Source organism: Panthera tigris, chromosome B2 (assembly GCF_018350195.1).
Source record: "Panthera tigris isolate Pti1 chromosome B2, P.tigris_Pti1_mat1.1, whole genome shotgun sequence".
Taxonomy (NCBI): domain Eukaryota; kingdom Metazoa; phylum Chordata; class Mammalia; order Carnivora; family Felidae; genus Panthera; species Panthera tigris.
Window position 1 is genome coordinate 122,336,129 of NC_056664.1, and position 27,832 is coordinate 122,363,960.

Genomic DNA, 27,832 nt, shown 5'->3' on the forward strand with positions numbered 1-27,832 from the left:
ACGAAACAGAGTCAAACTAACTGATCAGTAGGGGAACTCATCTCATGATTGGGACCTGCTTGTCACAATGTGAGACAGGAGAATAACCACGTGTAGGCACATGTGTACACACACACACTTCAGGTTTCTGTTCACATTTATCCTTTGTCAGCTTTTATTTTATGTCCATAAGATTGGAAAATAGCACACAGTCCATGAATGAATCCAAAAATATCCTCTTGCAGAGAGAAATCTGCTTAACCAGTGAGAAGCATACCTAGATTTTTCCTTCTAAAAGCCTACTGAGCTTTACAAAAAGATCACTGAAATGGAAAAGAGCCTGAGTTGTACTAATCCAAGGACTGTAGCTGAAAATAGAAAATTACTACTGCTGGATTGAAGGGCCAGTCACTAGTAAATTACAGTTCTATATACATATAAGCCAGTTACTTTCCAGTGGGACCCACAAGTGCCAAAAGGCCTTTTCAGAAACGTTTTTACATTAAGAGGAGAGGATTAATTCCTCAAAACTACTGGATTTCAGTAATCTTTTAAATATTTAATGCATACTCCCCCGAAAGGTAAGTTGCAACTTACTTCTAGTAGTTTTAGAAATCCACATTTTAATGCAATATTTAAAAAATAAAAGAAAGAAAACCTTCGCAGAGTTTGAAAATACAAAGACAGCACAGGTTGACTGTGAATTCAAATAACCCCTTGGAATAAAAGGTCCCAGCTGGTTCTCTACCATCCCCATTCTTGAAGTTAGGGGGCTCCCTTACAGTTTCCTAGGACGAGGACACTGCCTCACGGCTTCTTTGCCAATAAAGGCCTAACATTCTGCCATCTTGCAGCATTAGACAATTAGCTGTTGGACAAAGAAATACTGCACAAAGACAAGACTGACCCTTTGAAAGGAAAATAAAAAAGGCAGGTTTGCTTTGATCTTTATTTTATCACCTTTTGTTAACAGGCAGTAAGAGAAACAGTAAATACTACTCTAGTAGTCATGTGCCAAAAACCAAGAAGTACCACGTTCCTGCCGTGCCTTTATAACATTTCTATAAATCTTCACCGTGTGGTGAACACTTTGTGGTGCCAGCAGACTCCCATTTTCGCACGTCTGCTCCACCAGAAATAAATTTTAAACCCTGAGGATTCACTTACCTGAATGTAAGGTGTGGATACCAAGCTTTCTTTAAAACTCTTCCCTAAACATTAGGTATCACTAGCTAAGTTGTGAATATTACAAAATGCCCATTGAACTTTAACCCAGTAAACACAGGCTAGAATGCCCTTGGGCCTCCGGTTCATTATTCCCATTGATCATACTTAATGTACATTGCATGAACATCTCAATTTCTTGGCAAAAGTTAATATGTGCATACGTCCTCTCCTCTAATAGTGACACCCTTATGAGGTTACAAATCCAATTTTACAGATTCAAAATGAGGCAAAAGAAATCAATGGCTGGGTTCAACAGAAGAATCAGACAGATAGCCAGGGCTGTGTTTCTGAAAGTTACCTAACCCATCACTGGTCCATGAGCAGTTATGGGTTTACTTTTATTTTTTTGAACCACACCATTAGAAAGAGAAGAAAACTGAGAAACTGTGGTTCCCTGTCTTGCTTTAGGAGTGGTAAACACACACCAAGGGTGCAAGGTGAGGTGTTCCGGGGGATGGCATCAGAGTGGAGGCAGTAGGCAGATCATATAATGTTCGTCCACCAAGCAGAGGCAAGGGGAGCCATTCAGGGATGCTGACTGATGCAATGTGTGACCCAGACTGGCCAGTCTGGTGGAGGACAGGTCAGAAGGGAGGAGGAATGACATATAAGAAAAACCAGTTCCATAAGGACTTTGTCCACATGAAAGAAGGTGTCTCACATGGTGACTGCGGGGATGGAAGGCAAAGAGGAAAATGAAAACCCACTCACGTTTGTTTGTTTGTTAAAGAGTGTGGAAGGTTTATTTCAGGGGGATGGGCATGAATACTGAGTTCCTGGAAATGTCCAGAACATGGACAACTGGACAATGAGAAGGAAAGGTGGTTAGTGTTTATATTAAAGACTTAGATGAGAATGAGGGCTTTATATCTGTAGATAGAGAGAAAGCCAGAATTAGTTCCAAAATCATCAAAAGCTCAAAATAATGGGCTATAGCTAAAAAGATTCAGTAGCCATAAATATGAACATCTCCTTTGTTAAGTCCAACCGCACAGGTACAGAATGAAAACCCCACCCAAGCTTCAGCAGCTGCAAAGAAGGAGGGCCCTTGGACAGCAAGCTCACTACACGTGATCAGTGCGATGAGGCAGTAAAAGTCCTAACAGTATCACAGGTGGTACCAGCAGATGTCCAGCATGCTGAGTAAGGGGAAGAACCTTCTCTATTTTCTGGTCCTCAGACCACACTGTCTGAATTAGATATTTCAGTGAGATCAGAAATCAGAACACATTCAGAAGAGAGCAACCTAGGACTATAAGATTCTAGGCCATAACACAGGAGAATCATTGGAAAAAAAGGTACAATTTCTCTGGAGAAAATAAGCCAAGATCTGGAGAAATAAAATAACTGAATTAAAGCTTAACATGTGGAAGGATGTCTAGTGTTAGCGTAGTTCTGGAAGACAGAACTAGGATCGGTGATTGGAAGTCACCAGAATGTAACAAATTGTGCCTTCCATCACTGAAGACAGTCATGCAGGAACACTGACTGGGATGAGGGTGCTGCATTAATAGACTGGGTCCAGGTTGGATTTTTGGGTCTCTAAGAGTCTCTTCTGATCCCACAACTGGCTCCAAGACCTGATGAAAACGGAAACTCGAGTTATATGCTCAGGGGAAAACAAGCTGGCGGAAAGAAAAAGCCTGAGACTCAGACAGCCCTTCCCCCTGCCGTCACAGTCTGCCTGTGCTTACTTAACACTTCACATGGTTTCGTTTTTTGTTTTTTGTTTTTTTTTGTCAGTGGCTCTACAGTTGTATTGTTTTACTCATTCCACTGATGCCCCCCAGAGGTTTTTGACTTAATGCTAAAACATGTAAAGAATGGAAGCTTCACTCAGTCTTCCGGTTACAACAGGACCACACTAATAATTTCTGCACCTGCAGCCTGCAGACTTCCCTCACTGTTGCCTATCAGCAATTTAATGGAAATCTGGGTGAAAAACTCTAGGGAAGATGGGAATAAAAATGAAGAAGATATACGAGTTTTCCCTCAATGATACAATTCACTGAGGATGGATCACTGTGTGGCTCTGTAACTTGAGAGAGGAGATCTAAAGGTTTGTGAGTGAAGAGCATTATTAAAGAATAATAGGCCAATTCAGTTTATTACTTTATGGGCATTTTAAGGGGAGTGATAGCCCTAAGTCTTTAGGCCAGTGAAGAATTGGACCAATCAAGAGCAAAGTGTTCAACATTCATTTCAGCCCTTACTGAGACTTTCCCCCAATCCCATCTTTTGTGGCTTTGCTACTCTTTCTAATTCTTTCTGCTAAAATGCCCTAAATTAAAACTGACGTCAATTAAGATTTTTTAAGAGGTTTAATATCCTGTTTTTACCTTAAGAGTTAATTTAAAAGTTTCTCTTAAGAAGTAATTTAAATGTTTTACATAATTCTGGGGGAAAACTCTGATTTTCTTTCTGAGGGTCCATGTGTCCAGTCAGCGTTTTCCAGAGAAACAGAATCAAAAATACTACTGGACCACTACTGATACTAAATACTACTACTTCTCTGAAGAAAATATAGACTTTTTTTTTTTTTTTAAAATACTTATTTTAAGAAATAATGGCAGCCTGCGATTATAGAGGCTGGCAAGTCCAAAATTTGTAAGGCAGGCCAGCAGGCTGGAAACTCAGGCAGGCTTTCCATGTTATAGCCTTAAGGCAGAAGTCCTTCTCTGGGAAACCTCAGTTTTTGCCCCAAAGGCCTTCAATGGATTGGACTGGGCCTGCTATATTATCAAGGGTAATCTTAAAGTCAACTGACTGCAAATGTTAATTATATGTACAAACTACGTTCACAGCAATATTCAGACTGGTGTTTGACCAATAACTGGACACTGTAGCCTAGCTAAATTGACAGTTAAAATTGACCATCATGGTCAGTGACCCCACAGAGATTAAGACACTCCATTCCCACACTGAAATCAACATGCTATAAATGAAAGCATGCCACTCAAAAGTCAAATTTTCACTGAATAGGCTGGACATTATTTACTCAAGTCATTTTCCAGTATTGCAATGCTCTGTTAAGATAATACTCATACAATTGGGGTCAGCAGACCTATGAAATCCTCTTACCTTTCGCTAATGATCGCTCTTTGAGAATCCAATACAGGTCAGCTTCAAAGCATTATCAAACAAATCGTTTTTACCATTATAACAACTGCTTGCTTCAACATTAAGTGGTTTGGAAAGTACAGATATGTAGATTTAAAAAAAAATCCTTCCCTATTGTCATGAAGTAACCTCACTGTCTCAATTAGAAGAAAATATATATAAATATGTGGATGGGGATGGTGTTGATAATACATGTTTCTCATGAGAAGATAAAGTGTACACGAAGGTTTAAGGTACTAAACTTTATTTACACTTACTGGTTAAATAGAACCAACTCTGACAAAAGAGAAAATTATACACAATTCTTCAGCACAGTTCTGAAATCAATCAACAGAAAATCATGGTGGGGAACTTTGAGGTTTGGTCATTTACATTCAGCTAAGGTCCACACTGAAAAGATGAGCATATCCAGTGTAATTGTCAGCAACCAACCAGAACACTGAGAGCCTTCAGCTAAATTATACAGATAAGAAATGAGTATACTTACGATTAAATGGCAAGCCCAGAAGCTTTCCAAATTTGTAACTCCTAAACAAAAAGATTCCTAATGCATCAGTAATTGCTTTAAAAAAAGATAGGAAGCATTAATTTCCGAGAAATAGATACTACTAGCAATCCAGTACATTTTTTGAGAAATGCCATCCCCTTTTGGTCTTATGTGACCTCGGGCCACTGAGATTTTAGTGGGCACTACACAGAAAGAAACAACATCTCAGACCTCAATTCCAAAACCCCTTTACCTTTCGAATCTCTATTCTAAGCCCTTGCCTTAAAACTCCTGTGAAGTTTAGATAGACAACTGAGAGAGGACTATAATGACAAAAGGAACCTCTTGGCAAACATCCTAAAACACCACAAATGGACCATTGTGCCTTTTATCATCAGGCAAAGTGGCCACACTTCCATTGCTAAAGGCACTAAAATCAACGATGTATTAAAAAAAAAAAAAAAAAAAAAAAAAAAAAAAAAAAAAGTTGTTCCAGAGACAAAGTTGTAGAGAAACAGTCACAATCATAATAAAATTCTCTCTACTCTCTCAATTTTTCGGTTGAGATTTTATTACCTGGTTCCTGTTTGCAGACTGGCATGGAGGAAGAGATCAGCCCTGAAACCCTTAATACAAGAAATACCCATGTCCCTTCATAGCCCAGAGCCAGCCTTTATCCAACTCACTAGAAAAAGACCTGGTTCTTGCTGTTTACAAACAAAAGTAGGGAATTTATAGAACCAAAAGCTGTTTGTTTTAGAAATAATTGCAATACTGCAAGTTGTTCCATGAACAGGTTTCCAAATATGTACACCTCTAATAGATAACTTATGCACTGTAAAACAAAAAAGGCATCTTTGTGCGTTTCCCAGCTGGTCCAGAATGGCTCACCACTGTCTGGGCTCCCAGTCACCGGATTTAGCAAAATCTTCTTCCATGTGATATTCTGTACTCGTCTCTTCCAAAATCTCCTTGAAGACTTACACTCTATCGTGAGTATACTTTAGGTACAGCTGGACCACCAAGGCTTGAATCTAAGATGTCAAGGAAGTGTTCTTCCCTGTGAGGTTCACTGGGTTATAAGATTATGAAGGTTTTCTACTCAAAGGCATTTGCCCTCTCATAGGTCTTCCAGACTAAAGATAGCTCCATCCCCCATTTCTCTATTTTAAGGCTTTTTACTGTGGAGCCATTTCTTCTACTTGCATTTTAGTTCCTGATACTCTACCTGCGACTTATGCAATGCCACTTTAAAAGCATATGCATGGGGGCGCCTGGGTGGCTCAGTCGGTTAAGCGTCCGATTTCGGCTCAGGTCATGATCTCGCGGTCCGTGAGTTCGAGCCCCGCGTCGGGCTCTGTGCTGACAGCTCAGAGCCTGGAGCCTGTTTCGGATTCTGTGTCTCCCTCTCTCTCTCTGACCCTCCCCCATTCATCCTCTGTCTCTCTCTGTCTCAAAAGTAAATAAACGTTAAAAAAAAAATTTTTTTTTTAAATAAAAAAAAATAAAAGCATATGCATGTACCTTTTTTCTAAAAAATTTATTTTAATGTTTTTATTTATTTTTGAGAGACAGAAGTGGGGAAGGGGCAGAGAGAGAGGGAGACACAGAATCCCAAGCAGGCTCCAGGCTCTGAGCTGTCAGCCCAGAGCGCGACGAGGGGCTTGAACTCAGGAACCGTGAGATCATGACCTGAGCTGAAGTCAGACGCTTAACTGACTGAGCCACCCAGGCACCCCTGGATATACCTTTTTATATACACAACAAGAACATCCTCACAGGGACGATAGGAGGTAGGAAGTCACTGTTGCAAAAGAAAGTTCTGGGTATATTTTAGTGATGTGTATTTCTTATTTTTAATAATTTTATTTTCACTGGGGCACCTGGGTGGCTCAGTTGGTTAAGCATCTGACTTCAGCTCAGGTCATGATCTCACAGTACATGGGCTCCAGCCCCACGTCGGGCTCTATGCTGACAGCTCAAAGCCTGGGGTCTGCTTCGGACTCTATGTCTCCCTCTCACTGCTGCTTCCCCACCTGTGAGTGCACTCGCTCTCTTTCTCTCTCCCCCAAAAATAAACATTCAAATACTGAGTACTTATAAAAATATTTTTACTGAAAAATGATATAAATGGTATATATTTATATATAAATATTATATATGATATATTATATGATATATATTATATAGGATATAAATACCATATATGATATAAATATTATATATAATATAAATATAATATATAAATATATAATATAAATATTATATGATATAGATATTATATGATACAGATATATATGAAATGTAAATATTATATATGATATAAATATTATATATGATATAAATATTATATACGTATATATAATATAAATATTATATACTTACATATAATACAAATATATACTTATAAGTATTATATATAATATATATAAATATGTATTTATATATTATATATATTATATATTATATTATATATTACATTTATATTATATATATTATATACTTATATAAATATTAAATATAAATAAACCTTAATATTTTAACAGTGGTTTAAAGCATGTTGGTTTAATCAATTACCACAGTGTCTATGTATCATATATAAAATTTAAAGGCATTGCTCAGAACATCTAAACCCAGATTCATCTGAGGAAGTGACATTTAAAGATTTATTAAGTTAAATTTTTAAAAATATAAAAATTGAAATTACAAGTTGAACAAGATATTTTCTTAGGGAGAAAGGTCTGTCTCATATACCCTGGTCCCAACATCCTGTATAGGCACTGGAAATAAGCCTCTGCAACTTGAAGTCTTTTCTAAAATTTAATACATAAGAAACTTAATTAAAAAAAAAACGGTTTAGGGGAGCTTGGATGGCTCAGTTGGTTAAGTGTCTGAATCTAGATTTCGGCTCAGGTCATGATCTCAGGGTCATGGGCTTGAGCCCTGCATCAGGCTCAGAGCTGAGTGTGGAGCCTACTTAAGATTCTTTCTCCCTCTCTCTCTGTCCCGTGGGCATGTTCTCTCTTGCTCTCAAAAACAAAAAAACAAAAAAACAACAAAAAAAAAATAGCTTACTGATCCTTTTTCTATTTCAACATGCGTACTTTTTGAATTTTTAAAAAGATGTTAATTAAAGCATAGTTGGCATACAATTTTACATTAGTTTCAGGTATACGACATAGTAATGTGATCTATATACATCATGGAACGCTCACCAGGACAACTGTAGTTACCGTACATACAAGTTCTTATTCACTACATTCCCTATGCTGTACTTTTCACCTCCATGACTTTATTTTGTAACTGGAGGTTCGGGCCTCTTAATCCTCTTAACCTATCTCACCCATCCCCTGCGTAAGTACTTTGTTTGAAGAAACCCAAACTATGTACTTCTCATGAAAGCCTTATGGAAGGCTAGTTGTATATGCTTCCTAGATTTTCCTTTGTAGAGAAACAGTTAACGAAGTGATAGTGATTTGTTTCAAGTCAAAATAAGTCCGGGAAGTCCATCGTCGTGAACACGTCCATCTTTATGATTTAAAATGCAATAGTTCTGTGGCAAGTACTTTAGGAAAGAACTTAAAATTTAGAACTATGATGCAGTAATAAGAAACACTTTTGAATACCACAGAAATGAAAAAAAGTCAAGAGAGGCTGGCATGGGTTTTAACTCAATCACAACTTAATCTTAGCAAGTCACAAGGTTATGTGAGGCGACCTTCTACTGCAACATTTTTTGTGCAACACTTTGACAGGTGAAAAGCACCATCCAATGTGCCTGGATGATGCTTACTATATCTGATGGCAATGTGATCACACGGCTGCAATTAGGTCTGAGTCAGCATTACATTCGGATTCTCTCATTGAGACTTTATAATTGTAAGCAAAAATTTGCTTAAGGAAAAAATTTAGCAAGCCAGGGTAAGTCCATATTTTCACGGTGATGCAATACCAATCCTTAACAACCATGACCACAATAATTACAACAACACTACATGCTGTGTCAGGCACTGTTATAAGTACTTTACATGTACCAACTCATTTAATCCTCCTCATAGCCCTATGAAGGCATTACCAGTATCCCGGTTTTAAAAAAGAAGAAATCGAGGAAGAGCATGGCCAAATGACTTGCTCTAAATCCCTCAAGTAGCCACAGAGCTGAGAATGGAACTCAGACAGCAGGCCTGAGTCCTAGCACAAAGTCATAGCTTAACATTATCACTACACTAGGTAGTCAGCTTTGGGCACAAGATCAAATGACTTCACACACGCTCAGCTTCAGTATAATCTTGAAGGGGCAAAGGGGAAATCAAAGACACTCTTTTCCTTAGAGATCAGTCTTACTCAGTATCCCCCACTGCCCTTTTCATTGTGGCCCCGGTTTTTATAGCTATGCAGACACCAATTGCAAGGGGGAGGGGAAAAAAAAAAGAAAGAAAGAAAATCAGTTCTGTCAAAGGTAAGCCCTCACTGAAAAAGCTTTAAATCACAACTGATGGCACCATAAAACCTGAGACACACACGTAAATCGTGCTCAGACGTGCCTCTGGAGGTTCTGACAAGTAGAACCAGAGATCATAATTTGATGTGATGTTCGAAACCGTAAGTGTGGGGGTGCCTGGGTGGCTCAGTCGGAAAAGGGTTGAACTTCAGCTCGGGTCATGATCTCGCGGTTCGTGAGTTCAAGCCCCGCATCGGGCTCTGTGCTGACATCTCAGAGCCTGAAGCCTGCTTCTGATTCTGTGCCTCCCTTTCTGTCCTTCCCCTGCTCATACTCTCTCTCTCAAAAATAAAATAAAAACTTAAAAAAAAAAAAAAAGTAAGTATGGGTAACATTGTTAAGAAAAAGTACAACGTGAAAAGAGCAGAGGTTACCAGACCCAGCCTCATGTCAAGTAACAACTGATGAGGAGAATGAAGAGAGGTGAAGAAAGATTAGCCCAAAAGGTATTAGCATAGGTTGTGCCACAGGATGGAAGGCAAGAACATCAAGGAGAAGGACATTCTTGTGTTAAGTATTTACAGGCAGACAGAAGAAACGAGTGGTTTCCAGAGCCAAGGAGATGATGATCAGATTTTCACTAGGAAAATCTCTGGGAAAAGTATATAATTTGCTACATAAAACTTTATCTACCTGAAGTTGACCTTCTTGTTTTGAGGGAAAGGAGGAAGAAGGTGGCAGAAGTGGGGAGGAGGAGGGGAGGGAAAGAAAGAAGTTCATTACCTAACTTTCCATCTAACTGCACACATTCATACATTAAAGTGCATAAATACATACGTGAGTGTGCACATTATTTTACTATTCAAGCGTACTCCTACTCATATTCACATCTACATTTCCTTCACAAAATTCCCGGAGCAAAATAAGAGATAAACAAAATAAATTCACTGGCTTGAGGGTAACAGCTGTTATGATTTCCAGGTGGTTTCCATAAGCAAGGTACACTTGACACCTCCAAATGAAATCTACTATCGTCAAATCTAAGAGATTTAAGTAGGAAATAGATCGAAAGTAGTCCTCAGCCTTGAATGCACATTGGAATCACTGGGGGAGTTTTAGAAGGTACTGCCACCTGGCTCCCACCCCTAGAGGTTCTCGGATAATTGCCTAAGGTGTAGCAGGGGCAGAGTGAGATTTAAGAGGTCCCTGGGTGATTTTAACTCACTGTCAAGATTGAGAACCAATGATGCTGCAGCATAGGAGCTCAATCATTTCAGTAATATAACCTTAGGCCCCAAGAATGGCCTATACTTAAATGAACTGACCAGCACTGCAGATAAGGGGGCCATCATACTAATTTAGAGCATCAACCCTGAATAGGAAAACAATCCAGCTGGAATGCAGGAGGCAGGGCACTAGGTCCTGTTTGGTGTGTTAGGTCAGGGCTTCTGAGAACCAAAAGCCTGGATTAAAACCTTGACAGGCTGCCACGCGTTTTTGTTACAGCCTGTTATTATGCAAGTTACTGCCACCCAAGCAGGCCTTGTGTTGGAAAGTGGGGACACTGAAAGAAGAGGGTCTTTTCTGGAGTTTCACCTTGGAATTTAAACATATTCTAGAATATAGCTATTTCCTACTGTCACCATAGTATCAGGGATACAAGGTTTATATGTGGAAGGTTATCCCATAGTAAAGGATGGGTCCTTTTACCAGAAAGCCAACTCCAAAAAAGCTTACGTAGCATTAAGAAAAAAAAAAAATTAACAGAAGAAATTTTCAGATACCAAATCTCAATACTCTACAATTTAAATATACCTAATTTTACTAACAATGCATGCAAAGTCCAGCTCAGATATACCAAATACATCTCTCAGCTTCCTTTCCGCTCAGTTTTGCATTCCTACGTCCATCTGCGATGTTTGGTCTGGTGTGTCAGTTCTCCTTGGCATTCCCCACAATTCTTTCACAACTATTTCTGTAGGAGTTTCAAGGACAAGGAACTGCCAGATGCAGTGAGTTCTTGCTGTCAAAAATATATTAGTCTTCAAATCAAAATTGAAAGTCACACCCAAGAAAATCTTATAGATTCTTTCTTAACTGGCTATTTCTCCAAGATACTAGGAAGACCAGTATTTAATGAACAGAGAAAAACCACCTGACGCCATTTAAATTTGTAAACTATAATTCAGAGCATTGCAAAAACAGATATTAAAGAGGCAAAAGGCCAACAAGCAGGGATGGATCTAGAGAGTATTATAAGCAAGCTAAGCAAAATAAGTCAGAGAAAGACAAAGGTCATAGCATCTCACTCATATGCGGAATTTAAGGAACAAACGAACAAAGAAAAACAAGAAAAGACAAACCAAAAAACAGACTTAACTATAGACAACTGGTAGTTGGGGGGGGTGATGGGAGTGGGGAGATGGGTGAAATAGGTGATGGGGATTAAAAAAGTACACTTATCTTGATGAGCACTGAGTAATGTACAGAACTACAGAATACTGTACACCCGAAACTAATATAACTAGATACTAATCCAGTATCTTAACTATACTGGATTAAAAAAAAAAAAAAGGCAAAAGACACTGAGCTGCTAAACAGCTAGACAAACTTTAGAGCTGGATTTTCTATAAAGAATAAGCATAATAGCATACGTGTTTAGCATATAGAACCTTAGATCATGCTCAGTGATTAACTGTCCAATGACAGAGGGGCGCCTGGGTGGTTCAGTTGGTCGGGTGTCCGACTTCAGCTCAGGTCATGATCTCACAGCTCATGAGTTCAAGCCTCGCATCAGGCTCTATGCTGATAGCTCAGAGACTGGAGCCTGCTTCGGATTCTGTGTCTCTCTCCCTCCCTCTGCTCCTCCCCTATTCATGCTCTGTCTTTCTCTGTCTCTCAAAAATGAATAAACGTTACAAAAAAAAAAAAACTAAAAAAAGAAAACATCTAATGACAGATTATCAAGATCTTTACAAAACACTGTAAGTACATTTCGGTAACTGAGAGCTGATATGTAAGTAGTCAGTTTGACAATATAAATTCTGCCAACAAGGAATAACCAAGACCATAAAACGAGATATAAGACCAATATTCCCAGCTTTGTAACTGAAACAGCATTCCTTCCGAATTTCGGAAAGCCATTTCTCAAAGGATTGGAAGAGGGACACGAAGGGGGACAGAGAACTTGGACTGGCATGGGACCTGATGTGTAATGGCACCGCTGTTGATAATCAACGCCAGAATGCAGACTCCACAGAAAATCGTTACCATGGAAGAATAAAGAAGACGGTAATATTAAAGCCAAATAAAAACTCCGCATTACACATGGGCTCTGGGGGCAACACTATCTCCACAGGGGTTCTAATTCCAGCGAGCATCATTTAGCATCCAGAAGGGCACTATTTCACTTTAAGGCAATTATACTGCTTTACTCAAAGAACTTGGTGCAAAGGCTGAAAATTAAAAACAAAACTTAATATCAAGTGCCGGTAAGGATGCTGAGCAGTTCCAACTGAGACACTGCCTGTAGGAAGGCAAAACCACAGGGCCACTCTGGAAAACGGTTTGGCAGGTTCTTATAAACATACACTCTCATATGGGCCGACAAACCCACTCTGAGGTCTCTCCCTAAGTCCGAAAAGCCTAGGTGTAAACATTTACAGCGGCATAATTTATAATCGCCCAAACCGGGAAATATCTCAGTGCTCCTCAATGGGTGGGTAGATTAACAACCCATGGTACTTCCTTACAACAGCCAGCTACTCATCAATAATGAACTATTGATACATACAACAATCTCAAATGCATTATGCTAAGTGAAAAAATTCAGACTCAAAAGGTTACATGGTGTGTGATTCCACTCTTATGGAAAAGGCAAAACTAGACACGTGGTGAACAGATCAGCGGCTGCCAGGGGTTGAGGGTAGGAGGAGAGCCTGACTTGAATGGGCAACATGAGGGAATTCTCTGGGATGAGAGAACTCTTCTAGACCAGGATTACAATGGTGGTTACATGTGTATATATTTGGCAAAACTCAATGAATTGTACACCTGAAATATCAGTAAATTTTCTGTATGCAAAAGTAATTTTTAAAAAGAGAGAAAAAGCCCTCTGCCTTTTCAAGGATTTGTCATTTTTTTCCTTTCACCATCAAATTTGATGGCGAGTCTCCAAAATCAGTTCCATCTGCACATCTATTAATCACTTAGAATCTGGTTCATCCCCCACTCTTGCACCAACAAGTGAAATTCCTCTCCTAGGGGGTCAGTGACTACCCGGTAACCACAGCGATGGCTTTTCTTTCATTCTTTGACTCCCTGACCTCTTGACCTTCGCCCTTGGCAGGTGTGCTTTGCTCATTTAAAAAAAAAATTATGTTTATTTTTGAGAGAGAGCATGAGCAGGGGAGGGGCAGAGAGAGAGGGAGACACAGAATCTGAACCAGGCTCCAGGCTCCGAGCTATCAGCAGAGAGCCCGATGTGGGGCTCGAACTCATGAACTGTGAGATCATGACCCGAGCTGAAGTTGGATGCTCAACCGACGAGCCACCCAGGCACCCCTGCTTTGCTCATTTATGCCCTTCCTATCTTTTTAGCTTCTCTGCCCATCTTCTTTATTGGCTCTTTCCCCTGCTACACTTTGAATGTCCTCCCACCCCTTTTCAGTTTCTCTTTCCAGGCTCTCCTTATTCTCCCGGCTTCAGTCATTATCCCCTTATGGAATGAATCCCAGAGTTCTGGGGTCTATTTTTGTCCCTCATCTCCATACTGCCTGTGCCCATTAGACATTTCTACCTACGTGTCTCTGTGTCTCTTACATGTCTTATAGAAATTGTTCTGTTTCTCCCACCAAAACCAGGTCCTCCTCATGGATACTTTCATGCCACCCTTAAGCCAATGGGCCACACTCAAGTCTGGAGTATAATCTTAAATGCCACCTTTTACCTGCATCCTTACACACATGCCTCAGTAGTATCTTGAATTAATTGTTCCCTTCCCATTTCCAACAGCTTGCCTCCATTTCTGTAGGAACCTCTGAGTTGGTATGTCGCTGAACTCCTTCTTATTAAATCCATCCTCTAGTCTACATGCCTACTTCGAGATGGGAAACAGCTGGGTAGACATCCAGATTTCGCTGATCTTCAAAGGTTTGGCTGATCTGTCTGGCTCCATGGACGTTCCCCATATGCTCTCACCACCCCGCGTTACCATTCTCAAGGCAGAGAAAGTCAACTGAAGAGAATGACTTTCAACGATGGACGGACTATGCATTCGTTAAAGGCACATCTGAGCTCTTCTGTTGGACCCTGCAATCAAGCTTGCAAATTCATGAGTACAGAATTACTAATTAAGCATGTTTTAATCAAGATCTGTCATTTTCAAGAATCATCAACGGTTCACCACTGTCCACAGAATCACATACCAGCCTCTTAGCTTGACCTTTAACCACTCCACAATCTGGCCTCCATGGATCATCATTCCTAACTGATCTTCTAGGATTCTTTCATCTTGAGGCTCACACGAGTCAGTATGACCAAAATTTTGCTCTTTTCCATATTTGTAGCTTTTCCTCTCTTCCTTCCCATCCAACTTTATGTATCATTTACCCATTTTTTTTTCAGTGTTTATGACCTCCCTAATGACCACAGCCAGAAGCAGTTCTTCCTTCACTGAAGTCCTCATGACCTGCAATTATTTATGAGTTGTTTCCCTTGCTAAGAAGGAGCGGGTCTTTGTCAACCTTCTAGCCACCATAATGCTTAATATATGCAAGGTACATATTTCTTGGTCAATTTATTCTAAGCCTCAATATTTTCAATTTTTAAATCAATACAAAACTTGAATTTTAAAAAATTTTCCCTTTCAAATGATTATTTTTTGTGCACCGGAAAGCAAAGGTGTCAGAAAAAAAATTTTTTTAGCGAACATGCCAACGTATATTCGTATTTCACACTCATGCCTAAATATTGATATAAAAAATCCATGTTGCTGAGCACAGCTGCTTGGTCTAACACTTTCCTCTTTAACAAGATATAAAGTAAGAGCTAGTCACAATACAATGGGGAAAGAAGTTATCTAGCCACTTGAATGAAGCATCGTGAACTTTAGGACTTGAATTTCAGACCATTTTGAAATAAAATACCAAATTGGTAGTCTGGGTCCCTAACTTACAATGCTAATTTGCAGATATTTGTAGACCCTTTGAGACAAGTGAAACCATAAAGACCACTTTAATGCAGTGAAGGTGGTGACCAAGATCACAAATAAAGCCCGTATTCTCTCACCAGATAGCCTGCTGAGGAGAGAAAAGCCTAATTCTAGGTTCTAATTCATTTCCCCCAAAAGAGTATCAACAGAACTTACAGATTACAGGTATTAACTTATTTCCTGTACATGAAAGTGTTTACTCATGAATTAGTCACATGCTGCTTCAAATTAGATCTTAATTCAGTAGGCTTATAAAAAAGAAGCTATCGGGTTGGGAAAGGAGTTGTGCACGCTCACTTTCCACAGCTCTCAAGCATGAGCATAAAAACACTGAACACAGAAAGCTCGGACAGAGGCAGTTTTGTGAGTATCCATCTATGTGACTACTCAAAATAACGGCCTGAAGAAGGACTTGATGTCCTCTAGTGGTGAAATCCAAAACTTGCTTCCAAGTCCATTATTTTTTCAGTTCTTGAGAACTGAAAAATATTCAAAATTTTGAATATTGAAAAATATGGTGAAAGAACTGTTCATCCTAAAGAGAAATGAAAACTTTTACCACAAGAAATGTGACTTGACTACTTTTAAGTAGAAGATAAATATATGCTGAGAGAAATATGGTTTTTAAATGTGGGATTACTATAGTACCTTTCGATATCCTTAAATGTTTCATTTTATAGGTGCTATACCACCAATTTTCAACCCATCTTTGATACACACATATATATCTACATACTTATGAATATTACAGGTCTCATTTTTCTAACCACCTGAAACTCTAGTCTAAATTGTCCTAGGACTTAGTGGGTATCATGCTAAGTGAGATGAGTCAGACTGAGGAAGACAAGTACCGTATAATTTCGCTCATGTGTGGAATCTAAAAAGCAAAACACATGCATAAACAAACAAAAAGTAGACTCAGACCTATAAATACAGAGAACTGATTGTTGCCACAGGGGAATGGGGTGTAGGCAAAATGGGTGAAGGGGAATGGGACATATAGGCTTCCAGTTACAGAATGAATAAATCACAGGAATAAAAGACACAGCATAGGAAATATAAGCAATGATATTGTAATAGTGTTGCACAGTGACAGATAGCAGCTACACTGATGAGTATAACAACATAATGTATAGAGATGTTGAATCACTGTTGTACAACTGAAAGTAATGTAACATTGCGTGTCAACCGTACTCAAAAAAAAAAACAAAAAAAAACCTGTCTTAAAATTACACCAAATTTTTTGCACAGGTCTATAAAAACTAAGACATTTAAGCATGTACTTTACCTCATAATAACCCAATCTCAATGAATGAATGAATACATAAAATGAACCCCTCAACAAACTTCCCACTTCAAGTAGCAATTTTCACCTCTTGATAAGTGATAAAAGATAGAAGTTCCCACCTCCTCCCCAAACACCCACCTCTCTGCAAACCTGTGATTGTTAAAAAAAAGAAAAAAAAAAAAAAAAGACTTGCAGCATTTAGATGTGTATGATGTGAAATACGTTCATAAAAATAAAACACTACATTGGAGTCCTATATGCTGACGTAGGTAACATGTTTTAAATGTATGGAAAACTTCTTAAATTGTTAAAATTCAAGCACTCCTTACTTGTTCACTCAAAATATTGCTACCTAGATTAAAAAAATACGTATTTTCACCTTTCTTCTATCTTTGGCATCTGCTCACATAGACACTTCTGAACACCAAAAGCATTAATTTAGGGCTAGAAAAATAGGAAAAAGATGTGAGCCAGAAATAAGTTGTACTTAAATCATAAGTAAAATTACTCAAAAGACCATATATAAAATGTGTCCCTCAGAAACTGGCGTTTCTAGGCAAAGGTGTGGAAGAATTTTTTTTTCTATGAAGGAGATGGCAGCCAATTAAATTCCCCCTTCGTAAAAGAAAATCTTTCACTGATAGTCACATGAGTTGTATATTAATTGTTAGAAACACGACCAGTTCACTAGTTAACCTGCTCAGGTAATGAAACACTAGTTTGCAGTTCACTCATATCCGAAAAAGTTGATCATGTGCAGATTCTAGAAAACGGTTCTTTTGTTTACGTTTGTCTGACTATAAACTGGCTTGCGTGAACTTTCTGGAACCTTTTTTTTTTTTTTCCAAAAGCAGTTACTTTGTGGGTATTAGGCACCAAACCATTTATACTGTAATGAGAACGCTGCCCTTCCGCTGCCCTCAGTTGGGGAGGGGCCCAACCCAGAGCATGCAGCCCATCAAGTCTGATAAAACAATTACAAAGACATCTCTTAGCCACCCCTTCCTCGGCCCAAATCAAAATAATGATCGCCCAATCTTTCAAACACATTAAGACAAAATAAACCACCCTACAGGAAGTAGCATGACTTCAAAGTAAACAAGTTCAAGACACCTTGTCAGACTTAACCTCAGGTATTTGGCTGAAAGGATTAAGTCATTAGACTTTAGGTGCCCAAACTCCTCCTAGCAGTGCAGATACACTTCCAAAGATTGGTACAGGTTTTCTGGAACTTTCATATTAAAATAAGCGTATCATGTAAATCAAAAGGTCTTTTCTTTTTTAAAAAAAGGTCTTTTTGGAGGGACAGGGGGGTCTCACATTTAGGGAAACGATCGTTTCCGATTATGTGTGTATGGAAAACGCATTGCAATTAGGAAGCCTGCAATGTGAATTCTTTTTAAAATAAGAAACTGCCTCATCGCCTCCATCCCAAGTGGAAGGTACTAGAAACGGTTTCCCGACCTAGAAGAGACTAGGGGAGAGGCGAGAATCTGCAAGTCAGTTTCTTAAGAAAAAGCTATTAAGAGTGGAAACGTCGTCTTCATACAAGATGGGGCTGGGGGAAGAAACTTTCGGCTTGTCTTGGAGATGTGAGCACCTGTCCCCGAGCGTCAATGTGGACGTCGGGGGCGGGGGTCGATGTGACCACCTGAGCCGACGTTCCTTCTACCTTGGGTTCGTGCATGGACCGCATAAAAACATGAACTCTGGGGGCGCTTTCATGTCAACAAAGGTACGAGTCCGACTATCCCGCACACGCAGGCCCCACCTTCCAGCAGCCAGCCCTGGCCCTCCCCACCCCGCGACCTCAGTCTGCCCGGGAGCGGGTCGCCACTGCGGACCCTGGGGCGGGGGCGGCCGCCGCTCGCCGCCGCGGGACCCTCGCGCCGGCGCTCGGCTGCGCCACCGGCGCCTGCGACCCCGACAGCCGGTGCGACCAGGGAAGGCGGGAGGGGTGCCAGAAACGGATAATCCTGTCGGTCGCACCTGGCAGAGGATTTTCCGGCTGGCTGTTTGGTTTGGGAGATACGATTTCCCCATTCAACTGAATGAGAGCCGAGTCGGCAGGTGGGAGGGGAGCGGCCAGCGTTTTCCCAGTTCCTCCTCCCGCCCGCGCTCGCTGGCGAGTTTCCACCTGTTGTGGGAAAGTCGAGGTGGAGCGTGAGAGGGGCGACCGGAACTGGGGCCGGCCGCGCTCGGGCACCGCGGGCCCGGGCGGCCGACGCGCGGCGGAGGGCGGAGGGCGGAGGGCGGAGGGCGGAGGGCAGACGCGCTCCGAGCCCGGGTGCGCGGCGCGCTGGACCGGCCGTTCCGGGCCGCGGCCGGGAGGGGGAGGAGACCGCCGGCGCCCGGCGCGCGCCCACCCGTCCCGCCGGCCGCCCCCCGCCCGCGGGACCCCCGCCTGCCCCCGCCGTGCAGTCACCTGTTTCGCTCCGCACAGCGCCGTCGCCGCCCCTGTGGCTGTCGCCGCCAGCTCCTAGCTCCGCCATGGTGCTCCGATGACGCGCCAGGAGAGCCGCTCCGCCCTCTTCCTCGGCCTCGCTCCCGCCGGCCCCCCGCCTCCGGGGCCCGCGGCCCAGACAGGTGAGCGCCGTCTGGGGAGGGCGGAGGGTGGAGAGCGGAGGGAGGAGGGACCGGGAGCCGGCGCGCGGCGAGCGGCTTGGGTCAGGCGCGCGGGCGCGCCCCCTCGCGGACAGGTGCGGCGGGGCAGCCGCTCCGACTGGCACTACTGGGTGTCCGCAGAGAGAGCGGCGGCCGGAGCCAGGCACCTGGCCCGGAGCTTCTGCCTGCCGCTGAGACCGCTGCCGGCTCCTCGGGGTCTGGAGGGGGGTCGACGACACTCAGTGGCGCATGCGACTGGGACGGTCTGAGGACCAGCCCAGGCGAGGCGAGGGCAGCTGGACGCTCTGTTCCCCTCTGAAGTCTGAAGCTCAGTTTTGACTTCGCCAGGGCTTTAGCTCATGGTGACAACTACAAGAATATAATGCCACGTGGAAAGCCGAAGTACACGGGCCAGATTCCACGCCGGTTCCGGTTTCTATCTGCTTTTTACAACGCCATTATCTTTTCACCAGGCCTTTGTATCTGATGAGCCCCAGGGCACACAACTTAGGGATACTTGTGCCCAGTGATGTGGCTTCTTATTCTTGATTTCCGAGTAATAACTACCGCGTGACTTCTGGCTTGCTCAGGAAGACCAGGGAAAAAATAGGCAACATTTTTTTTTTTTAAAGAAACATTATTAGCCGAGGAGAAACCAATTTCTGCACTATGAGGCAAATAAAGGATAAGTAACCAAATGCTGGGTGGGGGCGGGGGAGTAGCTTGCATAAATGGAAACATAAGGAACAAAATTGAGCAGCGACCAGTTCTGCCTGGCTGCACAGAAATGCACTCCCACAGTACAGTCTCTGTTGGTCGAACATAACCAGCAAGTTCCCAGCAATTTAAATCCCTTTCAAGGACTTCAGCAGAATCCATTGGAGGCCCAAGAGAGTCTGGGAACAGTGTTGGAGTTTTTACTAGAATGACAGTTCTCACCATCCTTGGGTAAAAACCCACCATTCAGCTCAGAAGTAGCCTGTTTTTATTTGGTTTACTGGTTCTCCGGGTAGGTAGGGGTTTTGCTTACATAAGGGACACTGATGCCATGGTCTGGCATAGTGATCCATTACTATGGATTTTTCCCTTAGTGCCATTTCTTTATTTCTACTGATCATTTAGCTATGTGATCTTCCTAAATCATGTTCACACAACTCTTACCAGATGTCTAATCAACAAAAATAAAGTACCAGGTGGGTGGAGGCAGTTGTAGACCTCAGCTTGGATCTTAGCAAAGATATTTTTTACTACACGAAGTCATCAGAGTTTGAGACACTTTCCTGTGAACATCAGAAAGATACTTGAATCTAAAGAGTTGAACTCTGGAAGGCCATTGATTTACTACCTACTCAAGTAAGCCAGTGAATTCTTTCTTTGATATACCTCCTATCCCCTCCCTCCCCACTGAAGCAAGACTTATTGGTGTGTGTGTGTGTGTGTGTGTGTGTGTGTGTGTGTGTGTGTGTATGGTTTTGTTTATTTGGGATATGTGCTTATCTCTTTGTGCATTCTTTTGTTAATTTATGTTTCGGTCTGTCAGTTACACAAAAATTAGTGCTATAAGAAACACACCCAAATCTTACACTTAGGCCCTGAATATGCTATGTGTTTCAAACTTAGTGCGGTGTCTGTAACAGGGTGGTCTGCTGCATGAAAATGCAGTAAGGGATGACATCTGTTAAATGTCACACACCACCATGTTGTACTTTGTGCTGTACTTTACTTAGAATAGAGAAGCCATCTGTCTTGAGTCTCGACACCCATCTCAGAATCTCTTGGAATAATCAAGGTTCCCCTTTCCAGGGGAGGAGCCAGACCTCCTAATGCCATCCATCCCCCCTCCTTTCTCCTTGGAAACATCCTTCCTCCCTCCCTTCTCCCTACTCCTAAAATGCGATTCTGTTCAGGGGCTTGAACCCAACAAGTACATTTAGGGCTCTTTGATTCTGGAAATTTCTTTCCTTGACATCCCACCCTCGCAAATCTATTGTCCTACATTCTGTTCACCAAAGATAATAAATGTGTGGACTCTGGTGCCACTGTCTTATTATCATTGTTCAACCTGCTTTGTAAGCCTTTCTTGCCTGTCTATAAAACCTTTCCAGGTCACAAAATCAAATTTACCTATTATTTTTTAATCCATCATTCCCCTACACTTTCTGCTGCACTAGATCCCCTGATTGTCTTCCTGTTTGGCTTACACCACTGGCTGGTTTTTCTCATTCCTCTGTGACCAGTCCTTTTGCCGCTGTTGCTGATTGAAATTCCTCATTCCTCCCAAACCATCCACAAACCTTCCTTTTCCCAACATTTTAGGCCGTAACCTTTCTATCTCTCATAGCCCTCATTCACTATGATCTCCATCAAGGTGACTCCTACATCCAGAATATATACCCTTAACCTCAGTCCTGACTTCCACCAATACATTCTCAATGGTCTCTGCACATTTCTGTCATAATGCTCTGCCATTGATTCATCGCCTCAAATAAGCTCCCCTTCAAACTTACCTGTTTTTGAATTCTTCTCTTACTGACATAGCTTCAATCTATTCTTTCCTCTCCCTTGTCATCACTGCCCAAATCATAGGTCCCAAATCTTGTGAATGTATGGTTTTAATTCCACGCTCTCAATTCCTACTGCTCTAACTGCTACTAGACCTTCATTCACATCTAAAACAATCTCTGATATGCTCTGTCCAATTTCTGTTCTAATTATCCCAACACACCTTCACCGGATTCATCTTCCAGGAGAGGGGCAGAGACAGAAAGAGAGAGGGAGACACAGAATCCGGAGCAGGCTCCAGGCTCTGAGCTCTCAGCACAGAGCCCAGCATGGGGCTTGAACTCATGGACCATGAGATCATGACCTGAGCCAAAGTCGGATGGATGCTTAACCTAGTGAGCCACCCAGACGCCCCTCCCATTTCTACATAATTAAATACCGACTCCACTTCCTTTCCTGACCATCATCCCCATCATCACCCTGAGCTCTCCCCTTCCACTTTATATTTCTAGAACTCATATTTCCAGCCAAGTATAAATTAAGAGGAGTTAAAATTTTGGTGTGCTCTAACGTAATATAAAAGTTGTTCGCTTTCTCCGGAACATCTTGCAAATCCCTGCTTCCAGCCTTTGTTCCTGGAACTTTCTACCCCGATTGACTTCCCTGGTCCTGACTTACTGAATTCCTTCTTTCCAATGCCCAGGTTGAGGTGTCCCTCTTCAGTAAAGCCCGTTCCACCTGCCCTGGCTCCTGGCCAGCTTGTCCTCTGAAGGTCTCCAGGTTTTTGTGGGCTTGCATTCATCTAGCCTTGAACATGGACTAAGTGTGATTTGTTACTGCAAATTTGTCTCTTCGATCTGATATGAATTACTTGGTGGCAAGGACTTTGTCTTCTGTTTCTCTATAGGGTGTTTCTAATGTCTGAAGCCACCAATTATTTTATTTGTTTACAAATTACAGATGTCCTTGATGACATAATGCATGCTGCATGCATTCTGAACTTGATAGGCATCATGTAGATCTCTCCTCCTGCTGCTGCTACATTGCCTCACACATAGTAGGCATTCCAGTGGTTTAAATAACTCCTCCTTGCCAGACTGTTTCATGGAATGGCTTAGAAATGAATGAAACAAAATGTGCAATGACAGAACTTGGAGCAAGAGATCAAGATATGGTTCAAAAGAAACATGGGATCTACTTTTCCCAACAAATTCTGGTTTTATTTATGAGACTACCACCACCCATGCATAACTGTTCAGTTACAAACCATCGTTCCAGGCACAGCTCTGGGTCTCACTTCTCTGGAAAGCTTTTCTTGGCCCCGCCCACCCCCACCCCTTGGCAGTCAGATGTAACTATAGTACTTACTATGTGTGCTGGTTGTTTTGTTTTACGTGTTCGGTTGTTCCACCTCTGACAGTGAACTTCACAGGGCAAGAACTGTGTCTTGTTCATGCACCCCAGTATGTAGTACCCAATAAGTATGTAATAAATACTTTTGGTTGAATGATAAGACATAACAGCACCAGGCAGCATCTGATTGCTTACTCTCTGCTAGGCATTACGCTAAGCATCTTACCTGCACTATTTAAATCTTACAACAACCCTATGAGGAAGGTACATTATTTTCCCTATTTCAAATGAGGAAGATGAGTCTCGGAGAGTTAATTTGCCCGAGGTCAAAGGTAAGTGATGATTGTGCTCCAGGCCTACGTGTCTAGCCTCCTGCTACGTTACGTGAACAATGAATAGTAACCATCTTACTACCATCTCTGTGGAAAGAGGCTCTCCCATTTCTCTCTCCAGGTGTCTCTTGGAGTAAGGAGGTGGGATTTGGTAGTGTTAAATCATTTTGCAGAACTTTTTTAAAGGATCTGCGGGCCTTACGCAGATCAATAAAAACAGTCTGTCTGTGGTGGTGGCATCAGTGTTTTTAAAAAAGCATCCCAGTCATTTTATTGTGAAGCTGGGTTGAGAATCACTGGCCCAGACTGATGCCAAATGCCTTTCAAGTGAAACCTTTAATGAAACTTGGGCCATAGTGGAACTGCCTTCTTTTGTGACCGAGGCCCAAAATTCTGACAAAAACCTAATGATGTTGGCCTAGGAATGTCTTATGAACCATGTAAGGATAGAGGAACATTTGCCCACAAAAATAGGGTGGGAGGAAGATACCAAGGAAAGACCATATCGATAAAGAATTGGTTGAAGATGAGTAGCTTGATGCTATATAAAATCTTTTTTTAAATGTTTATTTATTTTGAGAAAGAGAGAGAGGGAGAGAAGGAATCCCACGGGGCACAATCTCACAAACCACAATGTGAGATCATGACCTGAGCCAAAACCAAGAGTCGGATGGTTTAACCAACTGAGCCACCCGGGCACTCCTTGATCCAATATGCAACCTAAAAGAAGCACTGAAGCATTAGAATTGGGGATATGGACTGTGGCTTAATTAAGAATTACACTGTGTCTCAGGATGAGTGAAATGACCTATCACTTAATTTACATCTCCCTTCCTTTGAAATTTCCCCACAGGATACAAGAGGCAACTATCTGTCCTTGGGATTGGGCTGTAAAAAATGATGCAGCTATGCTGTTACAAGTATCAAATGAGAAAATAATGGTGAGGACTTTCTGTGCAGTCTAATGCAATATAAGATATATTGGACCTTGATTTTCACATAGAAATAAAGATGACTCTTGTTTTATCAAAGACCGTTATATACGTATAGGTCAAGTCATGATACGTGAAGCTCTATGTTATTTCTATCTTGCATAATAAACAGGTAGGTTCCTCTGTATCTAAGAAGTGTGTTTATCTCATCCATCTCTCTAGGAGTTTCAGACTTCACCCTGTTAATATGGGCAGGCTAAGAAAATGGAATATTCACCTTAAAATAGAAACAGTTCCCTGAAATATGAGAACTGAAACTAAGGAGACAGAAAATGCAGGGTGTTCTCCCCTGGGAAGCTATCTGCAGACCTTCTGAGGTATACAATAGTCATTCAAGAGAACCTGGAGCCTTGAGAAAAACACAGAGACTTTCTTTTATATAAATTCTTTATGTCTTCCTCCTCTCTCTTACCACCCTGTGGCCCTGAGAGACAACTTGCATATCCATTTTGTTCTTTGATTACCTGAATAGAAGACAGATTCTATTTAATATTAGAGCAGGAGAAACAGCCAGAAATTTGACACAGCAGTTTGTCTAGGTTGTCAAAACAAAATAAGAATTCCTTAGAATTTATCAAACAGTATGTGAAGAGTCTTTTTATTTACTAGAGTAAATATGACACAATGGATAGCTTTAGAACAAGCTAACATTACTATGGTTCAGGCATGTGCAACTGGTACAGTTCAGTAGTACATAAACGACTCGAATGTACTAGGGGCCAGAAACTTAAATTACAAAATATAGTCGATATTACAATTAATACAGATATAGGTAAGTAAAAACCATTGCTTTCAGATTCTGCACACTTAAAAAAAAAAACATAAACTTTATACAATAATTGAAATTATGCATTTCTACTCAGAGTATCTTACAAACACACATAAGCCTACAAAGTCATGGTCACATTTTGGTTTTGTTCCAGTGATGCACAATCCCATGAAATGTTCTGTTTCGTGTGAAATAAACATTGGGCTGAGGTGCAACAGGTGCCGAGTTAAAAATATCTCCATAAAAATGTTTAGACTAAAATAGTCCTCAGCATCCTAATGTGTAGGATTATTTTTGAAGAGTCCTTACAAAGAGTCCTTATGAATTCTAGAAATAGAAGCAGTTCAGTGTATTTTGTCTTTTTTTTCTTTTTTAACACGAGTAAACAAATACTGGATTTAAAGTGCAGCTTCTTTCTCCTCTCCCTCCCCCAAGAAGATCAGTTCCGTATTGCTGGAGTCTCCACGGAAGGTTGGAAACAAACTGAGCGACGGTCAAGTCTGTTTGTCTCGAAAGTCAGTGATGGCCTTCCACAGCATGCAGAGTATTCCTCCCCTGGTTAGAGACACAAGGACATGATGAAGACGACACCCTATTTGGAAGACTGCCCTTGATACAGAATAGTGATTCTTAGCCTCTAGCTGTTCTGATCAGAACATGAAGATCCAAAGTCTTACCAGTCATCGTGTATTCTTTTTGTACCTGTTTTCTCGTCAGCCCTACGTGCCTTTCCTTTCCGCCTCCACAAACTAGCAGGTCCTAAAGCATCATTTTATTTAAAAATTTTTTTTAATGTTTATTTTTGAGAGAGAGAGAGAGCGAGAGCTGGGGAGGGGCAGAGAGACAGAGGGAGACACAGAATCTGAAGCAGGCTCCAGTCTCCAAGCTGTCAGCACAGAGCCCACTGTAGGGCTTGAACCTACGAGCCGTGAGATCATGACCTGAGCTAAAGTGAGACACTGAACCGACTGAGCCACCTAGGCGCCCCATCCCAAAGCATCATTTTAGATTTCTAGCAGTCCTGGAATGTGTCTTTACGCATATGCTTGGCCTGACAGAAAAAACTATCCTAAGAAACCCCATCAGGTTATACAGGGCATGTGGATGGCAAATCAGCACCTGTCCTAATATTTCTAATAGGTATGGCACAATCATGAACTAAATTAGAGCATTTGTTAAAGGCAGCTTTAAAAGAACCTCATGGTCTCAGTCTGCTGTATTATCAAGAAAGTCTTTTAGTTGATTTGCATTTACTAATATAGAAATACTGGTTATAAGAGTGCCCAGTAAGAGCCTGGTCCAATGGACACAGTTTACCCGGAGCAGGTGAGAACCGGAGAGTGGAGCTCAAGTTCCCTCAGCTGGTTAGAGCTGGCGAGGGGCCCAGCAGGGACAGGAGCCCAGACTTCCCTGCCCAGGGCACTTTCTCCATTATGAAAAAAGAATAGAGAAGTGGTACCTTAGTCTCAGGCATTTTAAATCATCACGTGTAACATAGTAGAGAACATCCTCTAGTGAATAATCCTCAGCCAGAAACTGTGGAGAAGGTAGAATATGCACAGAAGTCAGATGTTTTGCACACCTTTAATAAATAGTAAACTCTATCCATAATATAGACATTGGCAATCATTTAAAAGTAAACCTAAAAGGAAATCTACTAAAAAACATAACCTTCTGGAATTATTAGGGAAGAGTACTGCCCCCACCCCGTTATAAAATAATTACAAAGAAATACATCAGTTATGACTTCTGAGTGTGTAACAATTAAATGCAACACAATTTTGGAATGGCCTTTTAATGAATAGATAAAACTCATTTGTAATTACATCTGCTGCTTATAAGAGAATGTTTGTATTTTAGAGGTTTGTTGCTGTGTTTATTTTTCTCAAGTGGATAAAAAGTGTTCCTGGAAAGGTATTGTTTATACTTAATTTCTGAACTTATTTTTCACAGCTAATAAAAGGTATTTTCTAATAATTACTATGTAATCAGAGTCCTGAATTTAAACTGAAGCTTTAATTTTTAATTAAAACAGGGGGGGCAATGATTTAGTGGATCATCAGTTACTACTCCTTAATTGTGATTTGAGTTTTAGCTCCAGGAATAAATATTTTGGAGAACTTGAATGGACCCATGATTCCCCAGAAGCAAGAGAGTTATTTAAATTTACTTAGCAGTAGCTTGTTCAATGCAGATTTCTAAGGAAACTCTAAATTTTATCTGGTAAATCAATAAATTATCAAGTAAAGAGAGAAGATATCTTTATTCTTAGTTATTTAAAAAAATTAAATAGAAAGCTAAAGTTTTAATGTAATATTGTATTGGGGCCCTTTCTATAAAAAATATGACTTCTTATTGTGTGTATGTGCATATACGTGTATGTCTGTGTGTATGTGTATATACATGTATGTAATCTTAAAATGTAAGTGCTATTCATGCTGATTACCAAAGTCTGTAAGAAGCAGACGGGAATTAGGTTATTATAGATATAATATGGCTTAGAGGGAAAGTGTTTGTTCCTGACACA

At 41.1% G+C, this 27,832-nt stretch overlaps 2 protein-coding genes and 1 long non-coding RNA gene across 6 annotated transcripts in view; 1 reads left to right on the top strand and 2 right to left on the bottom strand.

Moving 5' to 3' along the window:
• Nucleotides 1–19,306, bottom strand: part of MAP7 (microtubule associated protein 7) — a 176,605-nt gene extending 157,299 nt beyond the window's left edge. The window contains exon 1 of the mRNA XM_042987205.1: nucleotides 19,179–19,306. Coding sequence (XP_042843139.1) covers nucleotides 19,179–19,245 — 67 coding nt within the window. The 5' untranslated portion in view covers nucleotides 19,246–19,306. The remainder of the gene's footprint in view (nucleotides 1–19,178) is intronic.
• Nucleotides 19,307–19,759: 453 nt separating this feature from the next.
• LOC122238748 lies at nucleotides 19,760–25,988 on the top strand. Its single transcript, XR_006217881.1, has 3 exons — nucleotides 19,760–20,710; nucleotides 24,398–24,485; nucleotides 25,741–25,988. It is a non-coding gene; the product is annotated as an uncharacterized LOC122238748 (long non-coding RNA).
• The window catches only part of MAP3K5 (mitogen-activated protein kinase kinase kinase 5), a 205,864-nt gene continuing 202,902 nt past the window's right edge, over nucleotides 24,871–27,832 (bottom strand). For all 4 annotated transcript variants that reach the window (XM_042987198.1, XM_042987196.1, XM_042987199.1 and 1 more), the window contains 2 exons: nucleotides 26,765–26,841; nucleotides 24,871–25,860 (listed from right to left, as the gene is read on the bottom strand). In XM_042987198.1, coding sequence (XP_042843132.1) covers nucleotides 25,800–25,860; nucleotides 26,765–26,841 — 138 coding nt within the window. In that variant the 3' untranslated portion in view covers nucleotides 24,871–25,799. The remainder of the gene's footprint in view (nucleotides 25,861–26,764; nucleotides 26,842–27,832) is intronic.